The 24,922-nt window shown below is 29.7% G+C and overlaps 1 protein-coding gene across 2 annotated transcripts in view; it reads left to right on the top strand.

Moving 5' to 3' along the window:
• LOC124495671 (uncharacterized) overlaps positions 1-21,936 on the top strand; it is a 61,677-nt gene extending 39,741 nt beyond the window's left edge. For both annotated transcript variants that reach the window (XM_075733214.1, XM_075733215.1), the window contains exons 3-5: positions 5,641-5,770; positions 15,467-15,584; positions 20,703-21,936. In XM_075733214.1, coding sequence (XP_075589329.1) covers positions 5,641-5,770; positions 15,467-15,584; positions 20,703-21,414 — 960 coding nt within the window. In that variant the 3' untranslated portion in view covers positions 21,415-21,936. The remainder of the gene's footprint in view (positions 1-5,640; positions 5,771-15,466; positions 15,585-20,702) is intronic.
• The last annotated feature ends 2,986 nt before the right edge of the window (positions 21,937-24,922 follow it).

Genomic DNA, 24,922 nt, shown 5'->3' with positions numbered 1-24,922 from the left:
ATCGAACGATATTAATTTGATGAGCAATGAGAATGGTAATTTTATTGTCTATTTTGTTGTTGTTGTTGTTAAAATTGTTGTTCAAGAATTCATGGGTGTGGGTGTGCGTGGGTGTACTTTTTTCCAATGATAATGATGACCATTAGATAATTGTCCATGTCTTTTTATCGACCATCATTTTTTTTTGATGCTGTTGTTGTTGTGCTATGATAACTTTTCAATTATTTCATTTCATTATCCATCTGTCTGGTATCCGACAAATTTTTTTTGTTGTTGTTGTAAAAAAAACTTTGAAATAATTTATCAAAAAAAAAAAATTCATGATTATAGTTTATATATACGAATCAAACTGTGATGGCCAAAAAAAAAAGAAAAGAATTTCGATTCTTTTCCAGAATATAATGTGGATACTCGAAAATCGATGTGCCTGTGTGTGTGTGTGTGGGTGGGTGTATGTTTGAATCATCCATATTTGATTCGTTGTGGATCATGTTATATACAATGGAATGAAATGAAATGAAAAAATGGAAGGAAAAATTCAAAGTAAATGAAAATTATTTCATTTTATTCCATTCCCATTGAAGGTTCCAATGGTTCCAATGGTCTTCGTCTTTTTTTTTCTCTGGCTGATCTTTTATTCTCTTTACATCTCTCTCTCTCCCTCACGATCCATATATTTGGCATTCACATTCAATCTGAATGAATCATTATTCATTCCATTTTTTTTTCTATTCTTTTTTTCTTTCTTTCGTTCTGTACATTCATTCATTCATTCAAATCAGCCATTCTATTCCATTTCAAAAATTTTTCTTTTTGGTTCTTTTTTTCAAATTTTGATGATTTGTAGCGACTGTAGAATATCCAACTTTCCAATGATATCTGTCTTATATATGTGGATATGGATTGTTGATGTTTGAAATTCTTTTTCGGTTTTTTTCTTCTATTCTTTAATTCTCTTTTTTTTTGATAGTAAGAAAAGCATCATCATTTTTAAATTGTCCAGAGATTTGTCGAATGTCGTTTTTTGTTGCTGTTGTTGTTGTCGTTATATGGATGAATTCGTGCCGTTTCATCTTCGATATACCATGTGGTGAATGTTGAATGTTCAAGAATGGAAAAAAAGTCTAAAAATTGGTTTACCAGTGTGTATGTGTGTGTGTATGGCAAAGAAAAGTTTCTGGAAACTGGAAAATAAAATGCTTTTTTCAGGCCAAGCAGCAAATAACAATTCATTTTATCGTTATATGCACTGTATATACCAGGTTTTTCAAGATAGAAGCAAACCGAAACTAAACAAAACAAAATTACTTCCCATCTTGTACAGAATTTGTTTTCGACAAAAGTTTTTTTTTCTACTTCAATTCTTAAACTTTTTTTTCCATTCTATCCATCCATATATATATATGGACAGAAGAAAAACGTTTTTTGTTTCGTTCATCTCTTGTTTATTTCATATTTGGCAATGGGGAAAAAAAAGCTTTTTTCTGAGGAAACAAAAAAAAAAAAAAAATACACACCATCCTTGAATTCTAGATTCTAGATCCACGGGATTCTCATTTTTTTTTTGCTTTGCTTTTCAAAACAATTTGTAAAGCTTAGCAACACTGTCTCTCTCTCTCTGTCTCTCTGTGCCTTGAGATTATTTGATTTTGGATTTGACCTAGTGAAAGAAAATTTCATTTTCATCATGACAATAAAGATGATGATGATGATGATGATCACTGAACACGTTTTCAGCATTATGGATAACTTTATTTTGTCAGCGTAGACAAGAATTTTTTTTTTCTTTTTTGGGAGAGAAAACACAGAAAAAAAATTAAAAAATCTTTACCAACAAATTATTTTATGTATTCTACAACAACAACAACAACAACAACAGCAAAAAGATTTTTAATCAGAAAACAGTGAGTAAAAAAAACTAATCTTGCATATTCTAAAGAATATTCTGTTGTTGTTTCTTATTTTTAACCTCTTGGATTTTTTTTCCTCTATACTCACTCAATGTGCTAAGATAATTAATCTTTGCCTTTTTTTTGCATACAACAAACGAGAAAAATTCTGGTTATTATTCTTTAACCAAAACAAAAAAAAATACCCATGATAACAAAATGTGGAAAAAATTAATATATATGAATGAAAGCAGTAAATTTTGTAAATAAAAAAAAAACAAACAAACAAACAAACTGCATGGGGTTATATGGGTGAGCATCGAGCTTTATTGTGTTGAATCACACGGACGATGATGATGATGATGATGATGAAGATCCAAAAAAAGCAAAATGTCGATGTTATGATGTCATGATGTTGAATTGAATTGAATGAACGGACTAATATTAATTAATCGTACATTTATTCATTCATTCATTTATTTTATCTTTTCTGGTTTTCTGGATGTCCTGTAGAATTTTTTTTTTGTTTTTCATTGTTTTTTCCACTTTTTTTTTCTCTCTGATTATAATTCATGATCATCATTATTAATAATTCATTTTGATTGTGGGTGGGTGGTTGTTGTTGTTGTTTTTATTATGAATTTTTATTGATTCTATACGTTATAGGTCAGTTTTTTTATGATGACGATGATGGAGACTAGCACTTCTGTGGGTGGTTGTTTATCATCAAATTTTTTTTCAATGATTCTTTGATTAAATTGGACATTGTGTTTGGTACATACGAATTCTGTTTGTTTTGTTTGATTCGCTTTACTAAGGGCTAATGATAATGATTACAATGACTTTTCTCATCATTATTCTGTTTCAGATTTTACTTTGATTTGATTTTCTTCCCCTTGAGTAGTTTATTTTGCTTTGGTAAATATAGTATATTTCTACACACATGAACACACAAACACGAATTGTGATTGTGATTCTATTGGCCATTGGTCAGTTTGTTTTATGTGTATGTATTGAGCGATAACGATGATGAGTAGTACATGGTGTAATTTTTTTTTGTTTTCTCTTCAATGATCATTTGCTGATCAAAACACACCTCTATTTCACTGTAATTTTTTTTTGTTTAATATAAAAAACGTGTTTTGATATACTCTAACCACCATCACCACCACCATCACCACCATCACCACTATACTATTATCAGTGACATGTTTAGGAGAAAAAAAAATGGTGTGTATTTTTTTCTGTTTTTTTTTTATTATCATTTTATGTGTATGGAATTATGAAAAAGTAGGTTAATTATAATCTACTTAATGGCTTCAAACGATTGCTGTTGTGTTTCAGTATGAATATATATACGAAACCATCAACGTATTGCCGTATCGTATATATTCACCGAATTTTTTCTTCTTCTATTTTTTTCCGAAAAACAATCACAGCAGCATGTTTAGTCGTTCGTATAAGTGACTTTCGTATAAATTCCAATGATTTTATACAAGATATAATCCAAAATAACAACCAATGTCTACAGAATCTAGAATAACAATTTCACGGCTGTTTGGTTGTTTGAATGTTTCAAATTTATTTTTATTCTCACTCTTTTCTCTCTCTCTCTCTCTCTCACTTTTGAATTTCATTTCATTCCGATTGATGGAACTTTTCACTTTTTCTTTGATTCCGGAATTCATTGTCATGAACGAAAGCAAAAAAAAGAAAAACGAGTGTTGAATGGTATTGTTGTCTAGTGAAAATTGCATTGACTTTTTTTTGTTGTTGTCTCCCTTATCGCCTGGAATCGATTCCAATCAAACTAGAGCCATTGATTTGACGACCAACAGAGCGAATATTTTTTTTTCGTTTTCGTTTTCGTTTTCGTTTTCGTTTTCTCTCTGTTGATCTGTGTCAAGGCAATGTGGATATAGAGAATAAAATCTACTAATTGTAGTCTATTATCAGACTGTTCAAGAATATTCCACATGTGTTATGTTATCAATTTATTGCTGTTTTATTCTAGAGAGAAAGAAGGAGAACAAACATCCAATAACGACTATTTTGACCTCCGTTATGTGTTATTATTATTTTCATCCAATTTAAAAAAAAAAATTTTTTATTTTTTTCACTAACTTCAAAATTGAAAATGATTTCATGATTGAATTCTTGAAATGAAAATCAATCTGTTTCCGATTCAAACGATTCAATAATTGAAACTTTGTCAGCCGAAAATTTTTTTTTTATTTTTTTTTCACTTGATTTTCAACCCTATCTTTATACTTGAATTTTGTTGTCGTCGTCGTCGTCGTCATCGTTGTTGTTGTTGTTGTTGTTGTTGTTTTTTCTTTGATTTTTTTTCCAATTTCAATTTTGTCGCCATTCAATATTTTTTCATTTGCAAACTGTGTATGTGTGAATGCACTCTGGGATTTCTTCCTCCCACACACACACACACACACACACATAGCATACATTCATGAATTGATTTGCTCCTTGCGGCTTGAAAAAAATTTTTTTTTTTCACAGGATATGATTCTGTATATATATGTGAATTCATCCATTCATCAATTTAAATTAAAAATTTATCTGTTGAAGACATCAGTGGTGAAAGGAAAAAAAAATAATGAGAAAAGAACGAGTGAGTGAGAGAGAGAGAAAAAAAAACATTTCTTGATTCATTCCTTGATTTCCAATTTGATTTTCTTATTTTTTTTTCTTCTTTTTCTTCTTCTTCGTTCGTTCGTTCGTTAACTGTTCAATACAATTCATACGTTGCCCAATTGAAATCGAAATGATAGAGAGGGAGAGAGAATGAAAAAAAAGATACAGACACAGAACTTATCCATATTTATGTGGAAAATTGAATTTCATATACGCCATACACTTTAGTGATTCCCATTTCCAATCCAGTTGCATCAAAATCAATATTTCAAAGAATTTGTGATGGGAGAAAAAAAAAGAAAGAAAGAAAGATTGAATTTCTTCACGTTTTTTTTGGTTTGGTTATTGTTCATTTTCTTTTGGGATTTTTTTTTTAACATGAGAATTTCAAAATCATCATGAGAACATAATGATGTCATGATGATGATGATTGTCGACCATCACATCATCATTATGGTTGGTTCCATGTTTTTCTCTGTTTCCATGAATGTTGAGAATCAGAATGAATGAAAAAAAATCTGCATATTTGATTGCATGATTGTTGGCTACATAGAATTGTATTGGATTTTTTTTTCTGCTGCTGCTGCTTAACATATATTCTCATTTTATTGCATCAAATTTATTGTCATGATGATGATAAACAAGTGCAAAAATATCGCTACAGGAAATTCTTTATCCTGATAATGATCAATGATGATGACCTGTGTGTTGGTTTGGTGGGTGGGTGGACGGTTTTTCAATGAACCTGCCTAGCCATATTGAATGAAAATTGTATTGATCAAGGGATGATGTAAAAATTGGCAAAAATATGTAAATCATCGGCTGTGTTTTCAAGTTGTTAGTTCTTGTTTTTTTCCATCAAACTAATAACACATTGATACATTCGCAAACATACATACCATTGATATAAATCATTGAATACAATTAAATTGATTGGATCACTAATGCTTAATACATTGAATAAACTGAAAAAACTGCCGATCGTTTTTTGTTATTTCTTGTTTTGTCTTATTTTGTTTCTCGATAATATGGCCAAATTATGATGATCATGATGACAATTTTTTTTTTGCTTTTTCATTTTATTCATATTCATATATAGGTGACAATGGTGAATCGTGAATCGGCTGAAAGAGCCGTCAAAGATGCCAATCCAATTATTGATGGTAGAAAAGCAAACGTCAATCTGGCCTATTTAGGTGCCAAACCACGGAATGGATTCCTACAAAATGGTAAGAATTTCTCACTTTTTTTTTCGTAATGATTATTCATCTACATTCAATATTCTTGTGAATATATATTCTTATTATTCATGTCGGCTTGCGACTGGTACTATACATGAGAATTTGACTACCGAATCATTGTTATTGATTAATTTTCGTTAAGTGTGTGTGTGTGTGTGCATGTTTGCCTTTTTATTTCAAATTGACATTCTCATGTCTGAATGGAAAATTATTCTTTTTTTCATTTCCATTGACAGTTTTTCCATAGATTTGTAATCATTTTTCAAATGTAAATGTTGTGAAAAATATGCCATTGGCAATTTCATCATTATTTTTATTCACCCCAGTTATATACAGAATTCGTTTGAAACACACACACACACGATCGCACACAGATTGTGAATTATGCATCGATCATAATGATAAAAATTAGACTTTTTATCTGATTTATTAATCAAAATGAAAAAAAAGACTCCTACATACATAGTGATGAATCATTATTGTCTTGTTCAAATATATATGGCCAAAGTGGCAATAATTTAAATTTCAACTTTTGTTTTTACCAATACAAATGAATGAAGAATAATTAATGCCATTTGACTTATTCAACTGTCGTTGATTCTTGTTCATTCTGTTCTCATAAACGAAACAAGACCGATGATGATCTAATTTAATGGCAAAGTTTTCGATCGAAAATGTGGCCATCATTTTTAAAACGAATATATTTGAAATAACAAAAAAAAAATGAATGAATTAGAAGTTGAATTTGTAGTACAAGAAAAAAAAACGATAAAATTGAAATAGATTTTTCATCTTACTTGTTATTAAAACTTGTCAGTTTGAATTCTCGAAAAAATTAACCATAATCAGAGGATTCGTAATTCTTGATTCTGATTCTTTTTTTTTTACTTTTGATTTTCATTCGATGTATATGTAATGTATGTAGGATGAAAAATATGCAGATCTATGCAGTAATTGACAATTCTTGCATTTTTTTTCTCCATTCATTCATTCATGAATATACATCGTATAATGATAATGATGATTCTTGATACTGGCGGTTCATATATGAATATATGGCTGACAAAACTTTTGAATAGATAATGGTAGCCTATTCTTTGATTATATCATCATCATCATCATTCATTCATTCATTCATTCACCAATGTGTGATTATCACAGCGAGATTGATAATTTCAGCTTTTTCTGCCCTTGTGTTGTTGTTTATTGTTCTCATGGCTACAGATTATTATTATCACATCATCATCATCATCATCATCATCATGATCTCTTGATCTTCGTCGTCATTGTTGATTTGTTTATCATCCAATTACTTATTTCACAATCTGTATCTGGCTGTTATCATTTTGTCGATTATTATATCACCAACATGATGATGATGATGATGATATGAATCATAATTAGCTTCAATATCATTTTTCATTTCATTCGATTAAATAGAACAACAACAACAACTGAGAAAATAAAAAATGATCAGAATCATCAGTGTGTTTCCAATCGATTCCATCATTATTTAGGTTTGTTTCATTGAGAGAGCATAAGAAAAAAAAAAATCTTACCGGAAAAGCAAACAAAACACGACGATTGATCAAAGAAAAAAAAATTGGATTAACAAAAAAAAAGAAAAAAGATGACGATGATGATGATGAAAACGTAGCAGATGTGTGTGTGTGTGTCGTCAGACATATTGGCCATAATAAGTTTTTTTTTTTTTTTTTGCGATAAATATTTGGAACACATAAAACACATGATCATCGTTTCGATTTGATTTGATTTTTTCTGGTTATGGGATTTATACATGTCAAACAATTTTTTGTTTGTTTGTTTGTTTTTTTGCCGTCGGTTTTGCAACATCAATTTTTTTTTCTCTCCATCAATGTTGATGGATTGATTGATTCGATTAAACCATCATGTGTTTCACCATCATCATTTTTATCCTTCGATCATCATCATCATCATCATCATCATCAGCAACAAATGATGATCGAATACTTTGGTTTTCGGTTTTTATTTTATTTTTTTTTTTTGTTTCTTCGCCATTTTCCAGACAATTTTGCTGGCCCATAATTGAACCGAATGAAGAAAAAGAAAAAGAAAAGAAATTCTAAATCTGTTGGCATTATATATTCGTTGTCTTAATGTTTTTTGTTTTTTTTTTCATTCTGTCACTTGTTTTTGTTCTATTCTACACACACACACACACACACACCCACACATTACTGAACAACAACATTGTATATAAAACAATTTAATTGAAACAACAACAATGGTGATGACATCCAAACAAAATGTTGTCATCCATTTTCAACAAGCAATGTATTGGAATTTATATTATCTTGATGCTATGAACAAAGAAATTTTTCTTTTTCTTCATCACAAATTACAACAACAACAATAACAACAATAACAACAACAATTCACATTGATTTACTGATTGAAAGTTTTACATACATTCTTTAACATTCATTCAGTTTTAATTACATTAAGAAATTATTATTATTATTACTATGACTCATGACCATTGTCACATTGTGTAAAATTTATTTAGCAAAAGAGAAATAACTATAAATACAGCCATTTCATTCAATTTTTCGATCCATTAACAATTAGCCATTGAAAACGTGTACAGAGTATTCAAGATTGTCATTGTTTTTAAAATAGTGGACATGAATGAATGAATGAATGAATGAATGGCTAAATTACTTACTACTAACACACATTTTTTGACAGACAGGCATACAGCACAACAACAACAACAACAAACTATTGGAAACAAAAAAAAAAAAACATCTAGGCTTAGTAGTATAGTGATTCTATTTTGTTGTTGTTGTTGATTTTTATTCACAAGAATTTTTTTTTTTTTTGTTTTCTTCAGTTTCGTGATCACGATTTATTCTGTAATAATAATAATAATATTCATTTGTGCATTTGTAAGTGAATGTGTGCGTGTCTAGTATCATATTTAATGGCCATCATCATCATCATCATAGTATTATTATTGAAGACAGGAAAATCATTTTCAAGAGCCAAAAAAAAAAAAAAAAAAAAAAAAAACAAACAAGAAAAAGATAGCATACACACGATCAACAATTATCCTTTGGTAACAACAACAACAAATAACAAAAAAAAAAAAAAAAAAAAAACAATCCGGGTTTGTTCCTGAGAAATGGCCATTCATTTTCGTTTTTTTTTTTTTTGGTTCTCTCTCTTTGGTGGATCATGGATCATCAACATTTGATGACAGACAGTAACAACGAAAGTAGTGAACCATCAAGTCATCATTATAATTGTTGTTGCCGTCGACGACGACTACGACGACAAAGTTATAATTCAATTAGGCATTTTGTTTTTTTCTTACTGTCATGTCTCGTATTTATGGCCTAAAAATTTTTTTTTGTTCTTCAATGGCTGAGATCTTGGAATCAATGAATTTTTGTTTTTGTTTTTTTTTGTTCATTTCTCCCAGATATCAATTATTCATTAGTTTATGATAGAAAAAAATAGGTGAAAAAAAATTTTTGTAGCAGCAGCAACAACAACAGCATGATGAACAACATGTCAAAATATTATTCCGATTCTGATTCTGTAATAATGCATATGGAAGACAACAACAACAACAACAAAAATTTCAGAATTAATTTCTTATTCCGTTTTTGTTGTTGTTGTTGTTGTTAATAATAACGACGACGATGAAGATGATGATGATTATTCCATGTTAATGAACCATGAAATTCTTTGTTGTTTTTTTTTTTGTTTCCATCACATGTCATGTAATATATGGGCGTGTCACATGTTATGTGTTTGTAATATTTTTGACATTTAATTTGTGCATATGTTATAGTATTCCATATTTAATCGAATATAAGCTGAAAGAATTCTTTTCTCTGATTCTGAATTCGATCTTTGTTGGTTGGAATAATTCACATTATCATCATCATCATCATCATCAACTCCAATTATCATCTTGATCATTTGGTTAACACAGAATAAAAAAAAACGCTTGAACTTTGTCTATGTGTTCCATATCGAATATATTATGAGTACAAATGAATTATAGCAATAAAAAAAAATGGTGATGATGATTACAAATTCTAATCTAAATCATACAAAGAATTGTTTGCCTTATTTTTCATTCTACATGTCTCATTTTGTGTTTCATTACATTTTTTTTGGTGATTCTTGTTACATTTACATTACTTTCATTGTTTCATATATATATTCTGGCGATATATTCTGGAAACAAAACAAAACAAAAAAAAAACATTTCACATTATGTCAATAGTGTCCGGGATAATGATAGCAGCAGCAGCAGTCATATAGATTCTTATCAAAAAAAAATTGCTTCATCATAACCATCGCCATTATCATCATCATCATCAATGTTCATTGCTTATTACATTTCTTTAGTGGGTATTATCTGTCGAAGGTTTTTTTGTTTTGTCTCTTCATATATCTCTTAAATCGTATCGTTTGTCTCATGTTGTTTTTTGTTTTCTATATGCTGACAATCAACAATGATAAGGATTTGCCCATTCAAAACAAAATAACGAAGGATTTCTTTTGTGAATTGGCATCTGCTTCAATGTAAAGTGTGTGTGTGTGTGTTTTTGGGTGATGGTTTACATTTTTTTTCTGTCTGTCTGTATGTATAGAGTGTTAGAATTGATAATTTTTGTGCTATCCAGCTAAAATCAAATTGAATTCAACACTTTTTTTCATTTGTCTAGTTTTCTCCGGGTTATTCGTGTAAGAATGAAAAATATCATCATATAGATAATATCACAAATTGAAGTGGATACTACTTGATTCAGTTTGTTGTTGTTGTTGTTGACATAACGGACGATGAAACTGAACAAAAAAAATTGTATCAAATATGATGATGATGATAAGATGGACAAAATTTTTTTTTCTTTTTGTTGTTGTTGTTGTTGTTGTTGCCCAATTATTTTATTGACCATCTGCGAACATTTCATTCACATGGACACAGAAAAAAAACCAATTCCAATGATTAAATCAACACTGTATATCTTTATTCAGTTATTTATTTATTTTGCTGTTCATTTGATAATTTTTTTTCTGATAGAAATAATTGCAAATGAAATTACTTTATCAACAAACAAACTGAATATTCATGTTTGTATGTTTATTCTGTATAAATTCTTGTATGTCGGCATTTTTCAAATGATGGAATTTCATTCAGAAAAAAAAATCCAAAAAAAAGACGACGACGACGATGAATAAAGAAATGGGAAGAAAAGAAAATTTTCATAAATTGAATATGAATACAAAAAAAAAGAATTTGAATGGAATCGAATGGAATGGAATGAAGTAGGACTTATTTATGATGATTATAGTTGTGTTACATGATGAAAATTTTTAAATTGAAATTCATTGAACACTGTACATGGTTTATTATTGCAGTAGTAGTAGTAGTAGTGGCAACCACAGAATTTATTAAGAATATTAAGAATCAAGAATATTGTCTTTTTTTTCTGGATATAAATGAGTGTTTGTGTGTGTGTGTGCATGTGTGTCTGTATTTCAATTTATTTTTGACATCAATTTTCTTCTTCTATTTTCGATATTTATGTCTGTTCACATGGGTGTCATTTGGTTTATTTTTTTTTTTTTTTTTGTTTCTACACATTAATTGAACACCATTTAATGTCCACATTTTCATTGATATATTTTTTGATGGCTTAGTTGATTTATATATATATATATGTTTTTTTAATATGAAAAAAACGGCCATTCGTGTATATGGAAACCACAAATTTTTTTTTCTCTATATGGAAATAGCTTTTCCACTGTGAATAAAATCTCACTGAATAAAATCGAAATCAAAATATTGATTTTGATGATGATGATGATGATGATGATGATGATGATGATCCATACGTATCAATCGATCCATAATATAATGATAACTACAACCAAAAAAAAAACTAGTAGTAATGAACCATATATAACTGAACTAACTGAGATCGTCCACCACCGCCACCGCCACCGCTTTAGATTCGCCTCATTGATTCAGTTCAATCATTTCAATACACACACACACACACACACAGAGAGAGAGAGACACTACATATTGAAGAGAATATTCTAGTTAATATTTATAATGGTTTGAGCTTTTTTTTTATTCTTGATTCTTTATTTCATCATCATCATCATCATCATGATTGTATTTTTCATATCAGTTAGTAATGTAGTATAGTAGTGATCTGGTTGTTTCATAAGTTTGAAACCAGGAAAGAAAAAACGATCCATTTTAATCTTAAAGTTCTCGTTTTTTTTTCTTTGATTGCTTCTTCATGTTGTTGTTGTTGTTGTCGCTGTGTTTTTTTTTTCTCTTCCTGTTTCCCATTTATAGTCGCTTGTTGTTGTTGCTGCTGTTTTTGTTGTTGTTGTTGTTGGCGACACTATTGTTATTCATCTTCATCTCATCTTTGTGAGTGAAACGAATTTTTTTTTTTTAAATATTCACCATTCTATCCAATCGCAAACCAAAAAAAAAAAAAAAAAAAAAATCAGTAAATGAATGGATGGAAAAAAAAGACACTGGAAACTTTTTTTTTCTCAATGGCAACAATGATAAAGTTGACAATACTGGTTATCGGTTTCCAATGAACAATCAATCTTTGGATCAGAACAAAAAAAAATTTTTTTTTCCCCACCAACAGAAAAAAATTCGATGATATTCGATTATCGAATATCCATCAATACATAATTAACACAATTTATTTATTGTTTCAAAGTTTCAAATACTGATTGAACATTTTATCGAAAATCATTCAGAGTTTTTTTTTCTGGATATCGTTTTCATTAAAAATTAAAATTGTCAACCAACCAGAAAAAAATAGAGAAAAGTTCAAACAAAAAAACAGAGAAAAAAATACATGATGAGCGAACCTGTTTGGGTAGATAATATTTCGAAATTGTCATTTTTTATTACACGGATATTAATAGCAACAACTGAATCGATTTTTTTCCCCATTGTCTTTTCCTCTTAGTTTGATTTATTAAAAATCATCATCATCATCATCATTATTTTCATAAGAAATTGTCCATTTCCTATATCGATCCAATATATATAATCACTATTTACACATCATCACATCACATTTGGTTTTTTTTGTTTTCTCTTTATTTTAAACTTTTTTGTTTATATTTAGATTTTGGTTTTGATTTTTTTTTTGCAATATTCAGTGGTGATCAATAATTATCGAACCGAAATTCATAGAAAGAGTGAAAAAAACAAATAAAAAAACCGGCATACAAGTAAACACATGTTTTTTTTTGGTAAGAATGAAAAAAAACAAAACAAAAAAAATTCCAAAAGGTCAGTCTAATCAAATCAACCCCAGACCCGCTGTAAACATCATAATGTATGAAGTGAACATGCGATAAATCGACAAGCCAACCAACCAAACACACACACACACACACACACACACACGAAGAAATTCCATTTTGATCGAGAATTCTGTTGAATAAAACTTTTTTTTTCATCTCCAATGGTGAACCAAACATTAATGGTGACCACACACACATTGACAAAGAAATGAAACAAACAAACAAAAACAACAAAAAAAAACAAAAAAAAAATTCGGGTCAGTATGGCCACTATTGTTTTGTACATGATTTAATAGTTGTTGTTGTTGTTGATGATGTGTTTTGAATAAAATTTTTGTTTCATTGTTGTTGTTGTTGTTTGTTTTTGTTGTTGTTGTTTTTGTTGTTGTTGTTGTTGCTATTGTCAAATTCCATACAAAGTCTGGAGTATTGTTTTTTTTTCACCAGCGAATAAAAATATCTACACTCTAGCAATAGCAATCTATTTGTGGTCTTGGCATTTTTTTTTTTTTTTTTTTGTTTGTTCATTTTGTTCTCCTTCATTTGTTCAATTTTTTTTTGTTCTTCTCGTTTAAATTTCAATTTCATTTGGCATTTAGCATCACAATGTGAATATAATAATAAATAAAAAAACTTTTAATTCAAAAATAAAACAAAAACAAGAATCAAAAAAAAGAAAATTTTTTTTTCTTTGTTGCATTCAAATTTATAAATACAATGATAATTCGTAGCGATTTTTCATTGGTGTTCACTAGCGTACCCCATCCACCTCCTCCCCTCCAAAAAAACAACCAGCATTCAACCAACCATTCAAACAATAATGATGATGATGATGATGATGAAAAAATCATTATGACACACACACACACACACACACAAACATACAAAAACTAAAATTGATCCAAAATACAAATTGTCCGATTGAATTCAATGTTTTCACTCCATTCATTCATTCATTCATTCATTCATTGAATTCATTCATTATGAGAGAATAAATGTGTTACATTGTTCAAACAGGAAGTTATATATATAAAACACACACACACGAATACGAATACGAACAGAATATAAACGATAATAAAAGAATAACTCTTTTATTTTTTCTTCTTTTAAACTAGACAATAGAATGAAGAAAAAACAAAACAAAACAAAACGAAAAATTCATTGGGCCATGATGATGATGATGATGATTGTTCCATTGTATATGATGTGCTAGATCTCATTTTGTAATATATAATGGCTATGGATGCTATTTGTCTATATTTTGTGCATACATTTGTATTGGATAGAAAATGGTCGATTTGGCAGGAAAAAAAAATTTTTTTTTCAAAAAAAATAAAAAAAAATGAAAATTCGCTGAAAAGCTTCTTCTTGTCGACTGTCGGCTTCACTGCATTTCATTTTTTTTTGTTTCCTTAACTTTTATATTTATACTATGTTTTGTTGTTGTTGTTGTTGTCTGGAGTTAAACATTACACATTTATTCCATTGAAAAAGAGAATTTTTCTTTTCTTCTTTTTTTTCACTCTTATCTGTCGGACGTCTTGACCTTATCGAAATGGTGAATAAAAAAAAAGACAGAAATTCTCACTATAATCTATTCTTGCCGCCGCCGCCGCCATCGTGTCTTGTCATTTTTTATGTTCAATTCAAATTTATTCTGATCTACTACAGTTGAAACTCATAATTTAATGACTAGCTGGCTGGCTGGCTGGCTGGTTTTTCTTTTTTTTTTTTTTTTTTTTTTTTTTTTGAATATGATATAATGTCTTAGTTTCGCAGATAAACATATCCTAAACACTTTTTTTTTTTGGTTCCATGTAGTTTACACACACACACACACGCAGACTACAATTCATGATGCTTCTCATATCACACACATGTATATGATGATGATGATAATGACAACGACAAAAGGATAACGATGACAAATGATTTTAGATCCACAACCACCATCCCCCACAAAAAAAAATTTTTCCCTTTCTGTCTCTTGTTCAGACATTCTCAGAGTTTTAACGCGATGATGATTATAATACTGGCAAATAACGATTTTTTTTTTGTATTTGCTAGTCAACCAAGTCATTCAAACAATAATAAATGTGAGAAAGGTAAGATTCGGATTCATGAAATTTGATACACACACACATATTGATGTGTTTTTTTTCTTCGTCTTTTGTCTTCATCACCATTATCATCAACATTATTCATCGTTGTAATTAAATTCAACCGAATTTTGTGCATTGAAAAATTTTTCTCTTTTTCTTTTTTTCTGTTGAATTTATTCTCATGAAAATTTTTTTTGTTTGTTTCATTTCGTCATTTATATAGGTTTTCCATTTTCATCGCTAACCAGAAATGCAATTGCAGCTGTATCCACTGGTGGTGGTCCTTATCCAACATTTCCAAATTCAACCGGTACAGCATTTGGACATGGATCACAATTTGGGTATGTAAATAAACTTTAAAAATCAGAATCAGAAAGAAAATTTTTCATTCATCTTGTTCATCGTCATTATGAAACACGAGAAAAAAAAATTTGTTCTTTCATTTCCATGGAATTTTTTTCCTCTTTTTTTATTGATTTTGGAAATTTTCTCCTGCTTTTCATTATATTCTATCAGAATCTTTAATTGAAATCAAATTTTAAAAATGCTCCAATTCTTGTTGTTGTTGTTGTTTTTTTTTCAGGAAGATTCTTTTTTTCCTTCATTCATTCGTTCGTTCGTTTGCTGGTTAGTTTATTTAATTCTATTCCATGCATTATGCAATGAATGATGAAAACATATAAGATTCTAATATCATACGGTGATTCAATTTGCGATGCTATTTACCAGCCGTTGTTGTTGTTGTTGTTATAGTTGTTGTTGTTGTTGTTGTTGTCGTCGTCGTCGTCGTTGTTGTTGTTGTTATTGTTGTACGATGATAACAATTTGTTTTTTTTATGCTTCTAAATCATCATCATATTATTTATATATATAGGAATTTTTTTTTCTCATTTCATTAAAAAAACTTTTTTTTTACCATCTATTTTCTTCTTCGTTTTTTCCAAAATTAAGTTGACTTTTTGCTGACTTAATTCTTTCTGTCTCTCTCTATCTCTCTCATACAACCAACCACTGTGGATGGTGGGAAAAAATGACAATAACAACAACAACCAGCCAACCAACCAACGAAAGAGAAAAAAAATTGCCCATTTTGATTCTACTACCCAGGGGGTTGGGTGTGTGTGTTTGTGTGTATTTGCGTGTATGTCAGGCCTTGATGGCAAAGGTTTTTTTTCATTTCTTTATTCTTTATTATTCTTGAATGAGTCTTTTGAGAATAATATTCCTTCTCTCTCTCTCTCTCATTTCCATCATCATTTTTCTGATGATGGAAATGAATTCAATGTGAAACGACAGAAATAAAAAAAAAATTTGATGAAATAAAAGAATGGCAACTTGAATGAACTTCTAACGAAATGGGATGAAAGTAAAATGAAAAAAAAGAATAAAAAAAACCAAGAAGAATCCAAATGATCCACTGCAATAATGTTATGATGGAATTTTGGAATAAAATAAAAGTGAATAATGCTCATCAATTGAATTTGCTGTATAGAAACGAAAAAAAAAATTCTGTTTATTCATCATTTACTGAAACAAGAAGAACCAAAAAAAAAACAAATTTCTTCCTAGTATTTAAAATTACTTTTTTTTGGGGGGGAATTATATTGATTATCATTAATATAATCGATTTATCAAAGAATTCTTGTTGGTTCTAGTGAATTTTTTTTTCTAACATTGATTTGGTCTAATGTTATTTGGTGATGGATTTTTTTTTTTTTTTTTTGGTTGGAATTTGATTGTCATCGATTGCTTTTTCATCACACATCAAACAATTATTTGGACGGTCATATCCGGACAAAATAGACCATTTTACCGGCTATATTTTGATCGATTTGTTCATCATCATCATCATCATCAATGGCTTCAGAGCCATTGTAATTTTCATTCGTTTTTTTTCCGGATTTTTTTTTTGGTCTTCCGACGTTTATCGTTTTTTTTTTAAAGAACGTTTGATGATCATAATCATTTTATGAGAAAAAGAAGAGAAAAAAAAGATAATAACCATCACCATCATCAGCTAGACGCCCATCATTAACTCAAGACATGATGATGATGATGAGGATGATGATCGATGCACAATTATTATCACATGAATCTTTTGAATGAATTCACACTTCCGACACTTTACATTTTTCACAGCATTTTTTTTTGCCCATACATTGTTTAATTATTGGATTCGATGAGATTTTTTTTTTCGTTCCTTTTCTTGATCTATCCACAGACCAAGATGTTACCATGTCCATGTCCATGTTCATGTTCATGTTTTCATCATCATCATCATCATCATCAACTTGAACAATATTTTGATGATTTTCCGATTTTTTTCTTAATTTCTTTAATTTTTTTTCTATTCGTCAATCCAAAAGATTCTTTCATCAAAGAATATATAACGAGACAATGAAAAAGTTTTTTAACAACAACAACAACAACAAAACATCGAAATCGAATGAATTGTTTGACCAAAATAAAAAAAAATGTGTTCGATGTTTTTTTTATCTATGACTGATACTCGAGAGAATTCATTATTCAGTGTGTTATATGTAGTTTAGTTTAGTTTGTTGTTTTTATTTTTTTGTGCTGAGAGGTTTTTTCTTTGAAAGGCAACAAAAACATGATGATGATGTACAGGGCCGGCCGAGGCGCCTGTGCAGACTGTGCACCGCACAAGGCCTCGCGCTGCCTTCGCCCTTTCCGCTGTACAACACAGGGCCTCGCGGCTCCAACTTTTCAAGCTATTTTTGCACAAGGCCTCGCGATTTTCTCGGCCGGCCCTGATGATGTATATACACGATAAACTTTACAACTTCAACTTTTGTCCATTTTTTTTTCTGCATGTATGTCAGTAGTATCGGTTAATTTGACAAAAAGCTTTTCTTTTTTTTTTTGCTGGCCATTGTCCACGACAACGACAACAACGACGATGAAGAAGATGAGAGATATTGGCGTTGTAGTTGTCGTTTTTTTTTGTTTTTTTTTGCTGAGACAAAAAAAATTTTTTTTTTTTTAAAGAGAAAAAGGGAAAGAATGACTATAGTTTCTTTGTGTTTTTGCTGCTGCTGCCCGGCTCTTGTTATTATTATTAGTAAATATATATATGCCTTTATTTTGACAACATGAGATGTGATTGTTTTTTGTGAACAACAAGAAAAAAAAATTGACATCTCATCATTGGGTTTTGTATCCTACATTTTCTTACTTTTTTTATATATATTTCTCATTCCCATTTGATGATCATCATACTACTTTTATATAATATACACCCGGCAAAATGAAAAAAAAAATCTTTGCCAATCTGTGTCCATTATTAACCATATATAGTGTACCAATGTTAAATAGTCATCATGGAAATAGAATCGCAATCAAAATTGAATCATTTTTTTTACCGTTTATTTTGGATGGACCACACTGCAACTACTATGCACGCCACGTTTTTGCTACGGTGGGTGGTGGTGGTGGTAAAACTCTTTGAACTTTAGTCATCATCTATCTATATCTTACTTTTCATACATACATGTTAACGGTAATTGTTGAAAACATTCGACTATATTCATCGTACATGTTTAGTGACTAATTGATTTTATCAGCGTTTTATCAGAAGAAAAAAAAAATAAATTTGAATCAAGCATGTTTTTCATTTTCGATTTCAGCACTAATACTCGAACAGCAGTTGCAACAACAACGAATAAAATTTTGAAATTTTTTAAAAAGAACTAAAATCTGCTCATCAACATTTGCCATTTGATGGTTTAAGCAAGAAATACCAAGCAACTAGAGCTGCTGATGAAATCAACGAAACTTACGAAAACGCTGTCACTTCTCGTACTGTTCTTCACGGTGGTTCTTACGATTTCAAGATGGTACAGCTATTACAGCCTGGAAGACAGATCGAGATCTGACTCACTTCTAGAAATTGATGATTACTGGAATTGATGAGAAGGAAAAATTTATGATCAACTTCATTCGTTCATTGGGAAAGAGAAGCAGATTGGGTAGATGGATGCCCCATAATTTGTCTGAAGAAAAACCTTGGACAACGTATAATGATTTGCACTTCATTGTTGCTGAAATATAGAGTTGATCCATTTTTCAACCGAATGATAACTGGTGACGAAAAATGGATAGTGACTTTACGATAATGTCACTATGAGAATATAATTGTCATGATCAAACACCAGTTCCAATGCCCAGACCAGTGCTTCATCAGAAGAAAGTATTGTTATCAGTTTGATGGAATATACAAGAAGTAGTTCATTTTGAGCTTCTTGAATCGGATCATACGATAACAGCAGAGGTTTATTGTCAACAGTTGGAGCGATTAAAATTGGCAATTGACCAGAAACGACCAGCGCTAGTTAATCGACTAGGAGTCGTTTTCCATCACGACAATAGGCGGCCTCATACGGCAAGAATCACCAAAAGAAAACTCCAAGTATTTGAATTTGGATGGGAACTACTACATTAGTTCAAATATTACCTCATCCCATTGTTTAATTCGATGCAGCAATATCTGGATGGCAAAAGACGTGAAAAATTTTATTTTATCCGTTGTTTGTTGAAAATTTAATTTTTTGTAATTATGGCTATTAATTGAACCAGATTGGTTCGCCGTTTATGTAAATATATATTAATCAGAAAAACCAAATGTTGTTGTTGTTGTTGTTGTTGTTGGTGTTGTTGTTGTCGGACCGGTCATATATAGGACCCAAGTGAATCCAAGGCGAAAAATAAATATAAAAATAAAAAATCTTGACAATCAATTGATGATAATCATAATAATTATCATTTTTAGGTCGATTTTGTTGTTGTTGTTGTTGTTGTTCAATCATCATATATTATTATGCTGCTGGCTGTAATATACATGATGATGATGATGATGGTTTGATTCAGCAATTTTTTTTTATCCTCTTCATTATTATACTGTTGTCGTTGTTCATCTATAGATTCCAAATATATCACAGATATTCATTCATAGTGTATAATAATAGCCGATTCAGTATTCTTGGTGGCTTTTACATGTCTGAATACTCTATTTGCGTGCGTATGTACGAGTCTACATCATTAATAAATCACACAATAGTGCCTGAGTGGAAAAAAAAGTAAAACAAAGCAAAAAAAGCAAAAAAAAACCTATGGTTAGGTTGTATATTATGTGATTCTTTAATTAAGCTAGAAAAAAAAAAGAAAAATTGCTAGGCCAGAATTTTTCATCATACATTATGATAATCAATCCATGATGATAATGGATAATTACCGCATTAATTGTTTTTTTTTTAACATTTACTTTCATTTTTTTTTGCTTTGTTTCTAATGTCAAATAATGAAATGGCAAATACGCCCAAATTTGTTTCTTTATTATTATTATTTCATTGTTGTTGTTGTTGTTGTTGTTGTTGTTGTCTTTTTTTTTGTCTTTTCATATTGATTTTTTGAATTTTTTTTTTCTTTATATATATATATAGATTTCCTGCTCAACCACATATAATGTATCATCATCCAGGATCATCAGCATTAGCAGCTGCTGCTGCTGCTACAGCAGCAACTACACCACCTGCGGCAACATTTTTACCATCAGCAACACCAGCAGGTTTATTATTAACACCACCAAGCGCTTTCTATTCAGATTATGGTCTAGCTGGTCCTAATACAGCATCAGCAGCTACAGCTGGAACAACTGGTCCATTTCCGCCATCAGGTTATCCACCTGATTCTGGTACAATATTGACTACATTTTTAGCGCCAACATTTGCTGCTGCACCACCACCACCACCGCCACCACCATCAACAATAGTTAGTTCATCATCAAATTCTGGTCATCATCATCATCATCATCATCAACAACATTATAATGGTACAACCGGTGGAAATCATCATCATCATCATCATCCTCATCATCATCATGCAGCAGCGGCAGCCGCAGCACAACAAGCAATGGTAGCTGCTGCAGCAGCTAATGCATTAGCAGGAATATCTGGACCACCATTACCACCACCACAATCATCAACAACCGGTGGATCATCATCAACAATGACGCCAACAAATTCAGCAGCAGCAGCTGCGGCTGCTGCTGCTGCATTCTATCTAAATGGTCAACATACAACCAATGGATTCTTAACTGGTGTTATTACACCATCATCATCGAATGCCTATCTTAATGATACAAGAATTGGATAGTTTTTCATAAAGAAAACAAAAAAAAAATTCATTACCATTACCATAATCATCATCATCATCAATCATAATTGACCATTACAATGTAATTCATTCGAATTAATCAAAAATTGTATGGCGTCAATCATTTTTATTTTACTTTCTTCACACCAAAAAAAAAACTCATATATTTAAATCAATTTTTTTTTTATTTTTGGATATCACTTTATTATATATATATATATTGAATATATATTACTTCTTATTATCTTCTTTTATTTATCATTATTTTTTCTTCAAACAAATTCTTCAACCAACTTTAATTGCAATATATAAAATGAGCAATACACTCACCAAAATGAAAAATTTCGATCATCATCATCACCGGCATCATCATTGACATCATCATCATCGAAATACCAATCAATCGCCAAATATTGTTATTCATTCATTCATCATCACTATATTTATAATCATTATCATCATCATTGAAATCATAATCTTAATTAACAATTATCATCATGTCATTAATACAAAAAAATAAAATAATTAAATTAATCGATGGATGGCTATTTTCAACAACGAATTCAACAACAACAACAAAAAAAGAATGTCCAATTATATTCATTGGTGTTCAATTGATTTTGAGTGGTTATATGATTCGAATTTTTCATTTTTTTTTTACATATACCCTATATGCACAATTGGCAGACATGAATTGTGGAAATAGTAATAATATAATAAATATATATCGAATCGAATCAATTAAAAGAAGAAGAATGAAAAAAGAAACATGAAAAATTCATCAATGAAAAAAACAAGATAATAATTCTTTTCGCCAACAACAAACAAACAAAGATGGTAAAGAAAATGACAAATTGATGATAATAGTGCCTAAAATTCATAAATATTCACACTATACATTCAATTACACACACACACACACACACCTATACAACTTTGAACCGCCCTGAAAATTTTTTTCATTCTTTTTTTCTGGTTGTTGTAATCATCATTTAATAAATTATAAAAAAAAACTTCATATTCCAAAATGTCACAACAACAACAACAACAACAACAACGACAACAACAACAACAACAACAACAACGACAACGACAACGAAATTCACTTTAAATAATTCATCATCATGATCATCAAATATTTGTTTCATTGTTATTTATGAATATATATGTGGATTATTATTATATTTGTTGATATGTTGCAAAATTTGATTCATTACATCATCATCATCATAAAATAACATATAAATCATTGTTTTTTATTATTTTTTTTTCATTTATAAAACACATCATCATTGTCATCATCATCATCATTGCCTTTTTTTAAATTCTTTTTTTTTCATTCAATCATTGATCACATCAAAAATTATCATCAATATATCGATACGATAAGATTTGAAATGTAATTGACACGAGCATCAGCACAACAGCACACACACACACACACACACCGATGGAAATTCGATAGAAAAATCAGATTTTGCAATCCATGATCAACAACATGATGGCCATAAAACTGGAAAAAAAAGATGAAATTTTGTCATTGCCATAATATCATAGAACATTCTAGATTCTTAGAATCGTATATTTTCTTTTTATTATTTCATTGTTAACACTTCCGTTTCTGTTTTGTTGTTCACTTGATTCATTTTTTCATTCATATTTCTCACTTCAATGATCTGTGTGTGTGTGTGTGTATATGAATCTGGTTGTCGTTGTTTGGAAAATGTGCTCAAAAACAAGTTTCAATTTTTTTTTTTCACTTTCTCATAACGAAAGCCACCGATATCATCATCATTCATTTTTTTTTCTTCTTCATTGTGTGTGTCATCATTGTGTTTTGTTCATATATGAGAATATGTTGTTGTTGTTGTTGTTGTTGTTGTTGGACAGTTGTGAAGGGTGATTCTTTTTCAAAGAATAATTTTTGTCCCCATATATATATGAAAAAAAACCATTCTAGTCAGAAGCAAAAAAAAACCAAAAGTTTAAAAAAGAAAAAATTATAGCCTTGTTGAATTGAATTGAAAAAAAAAATGAAACTGAAAAACTTTTTTTTCAATGTTTTTTATTTTATTTGCAATCAATAAATCATTTCAAATAGTAATGGCTATAAACAGAGAGAGAGAGAGATGATCCATGGATACAAGCAGAAATATGTTTTTTTCTTCTCATTTTGTTTATTTCATTCACATATTATTGTCCATGTATTATGAGTGGTCAACCATTATGGACAATTGAAATTGGAATTGGATGAATGGATGAGAAAAAGAACCAGAAAAAAAACACAAACAACAACAACAACAACAACAAACCATATGTATGTGTATACACAATGGGCACATATTGTTATTATGAAAATAATTTTCCTTTTTCATACATTTCACATCAATTCATCATCATCATCATCATAAAATTTCGGTTAGTAAAAAAAAAAGACAATGAAAATAGAAACACAAATCACACCCACACATACACACATTGACTGTCCAGTCTCATCAAACACAATAATTGTTTTGTGCACAAATAAACAAACAAACAAACAGATAAACAATTTTTCTTTTCCTCAAATTTCTGGTGCCAAGGCAAAAACAAAACGAAAACACCACCGACACACCCACACACACTCTCACACAAACAAACAATGCTCTAAAAGAAAAAAATTCCACATCCATAATTATATTATTAAAAAATTGATTAAAAATTCTTTGAATTTATTACGATTATATGAAATGATGATATATTTACCTATCTGTCATATATTTATTATTATAATTATATTATGATTCTTATTATTCTTATTATTCTTATGATTCTTATTATTCATCATCATCATCCATACATACATGCATACAAGAATCCTGAAAAAATGAGAGACAAATTACCTGGCTTAAAAAAAATGAATACTTTACCATGTAATTCATTCTCTTTTTATTCATCATCATTTATTTGTATTTCATGACATTACATGTTATCTTTTTGTCATCAATATTTTCATCTTCATCATCCAAATGCATTCATTATATTCACCACTACTACCACCAACAACACCCGGCGCATTTATTCGCTCAACAACAACAACAACAACAAAAAAAAAATTTTTACTTTAAATGGATTATAAATGAATGAATGATGATGATGATTATTGATTGGTGGTGGTGGTGGTGGTGGTGATGGTGGTTTTTTTCATCTTTATACTTTCCTCTATTTTCCAACTACCACTAAAAAAATTACGACTTTCATTCAATCAGAAATGGTGAAATTTTTTTTTTGTTTTTTGTTTTGTTTTGTTTCGACAACTAAACTATGACAACACATTCATCATCTATTTTCTAATTTATAATTTTACCCACCCACCCATCTTCATCATCATCATCATCATCATCTATTAAATCAACAAAATGAAAAAAAATGAATGAATGAATGAATGAATTCTCAAGAATAAAATCAACCGCCGAAATCATCGATTTTTTTTCATTTCTTTTTGCTTTGTTTCTCTTTCTTTCTCTCT

Source organism: Dermatophagoides farinae, chromosome 8 (genome assembly GCF_024713945.1).
Source record: "Dermatophagoides farinae isolate YC_2012a chromosome 8, ASM2471394v1, whole genome shotgun sequence".
Lineage (NCBI taxonomy): Eukaryota > Metazoa > Arthropoda > Arachnida > Sarcoptiformes > Pyroglyphidae > Dermatophagoides > Dermatophagoides farinae.
This window is presented reverse-complemented; position numbering and strand designations above follow the sequence as displayed.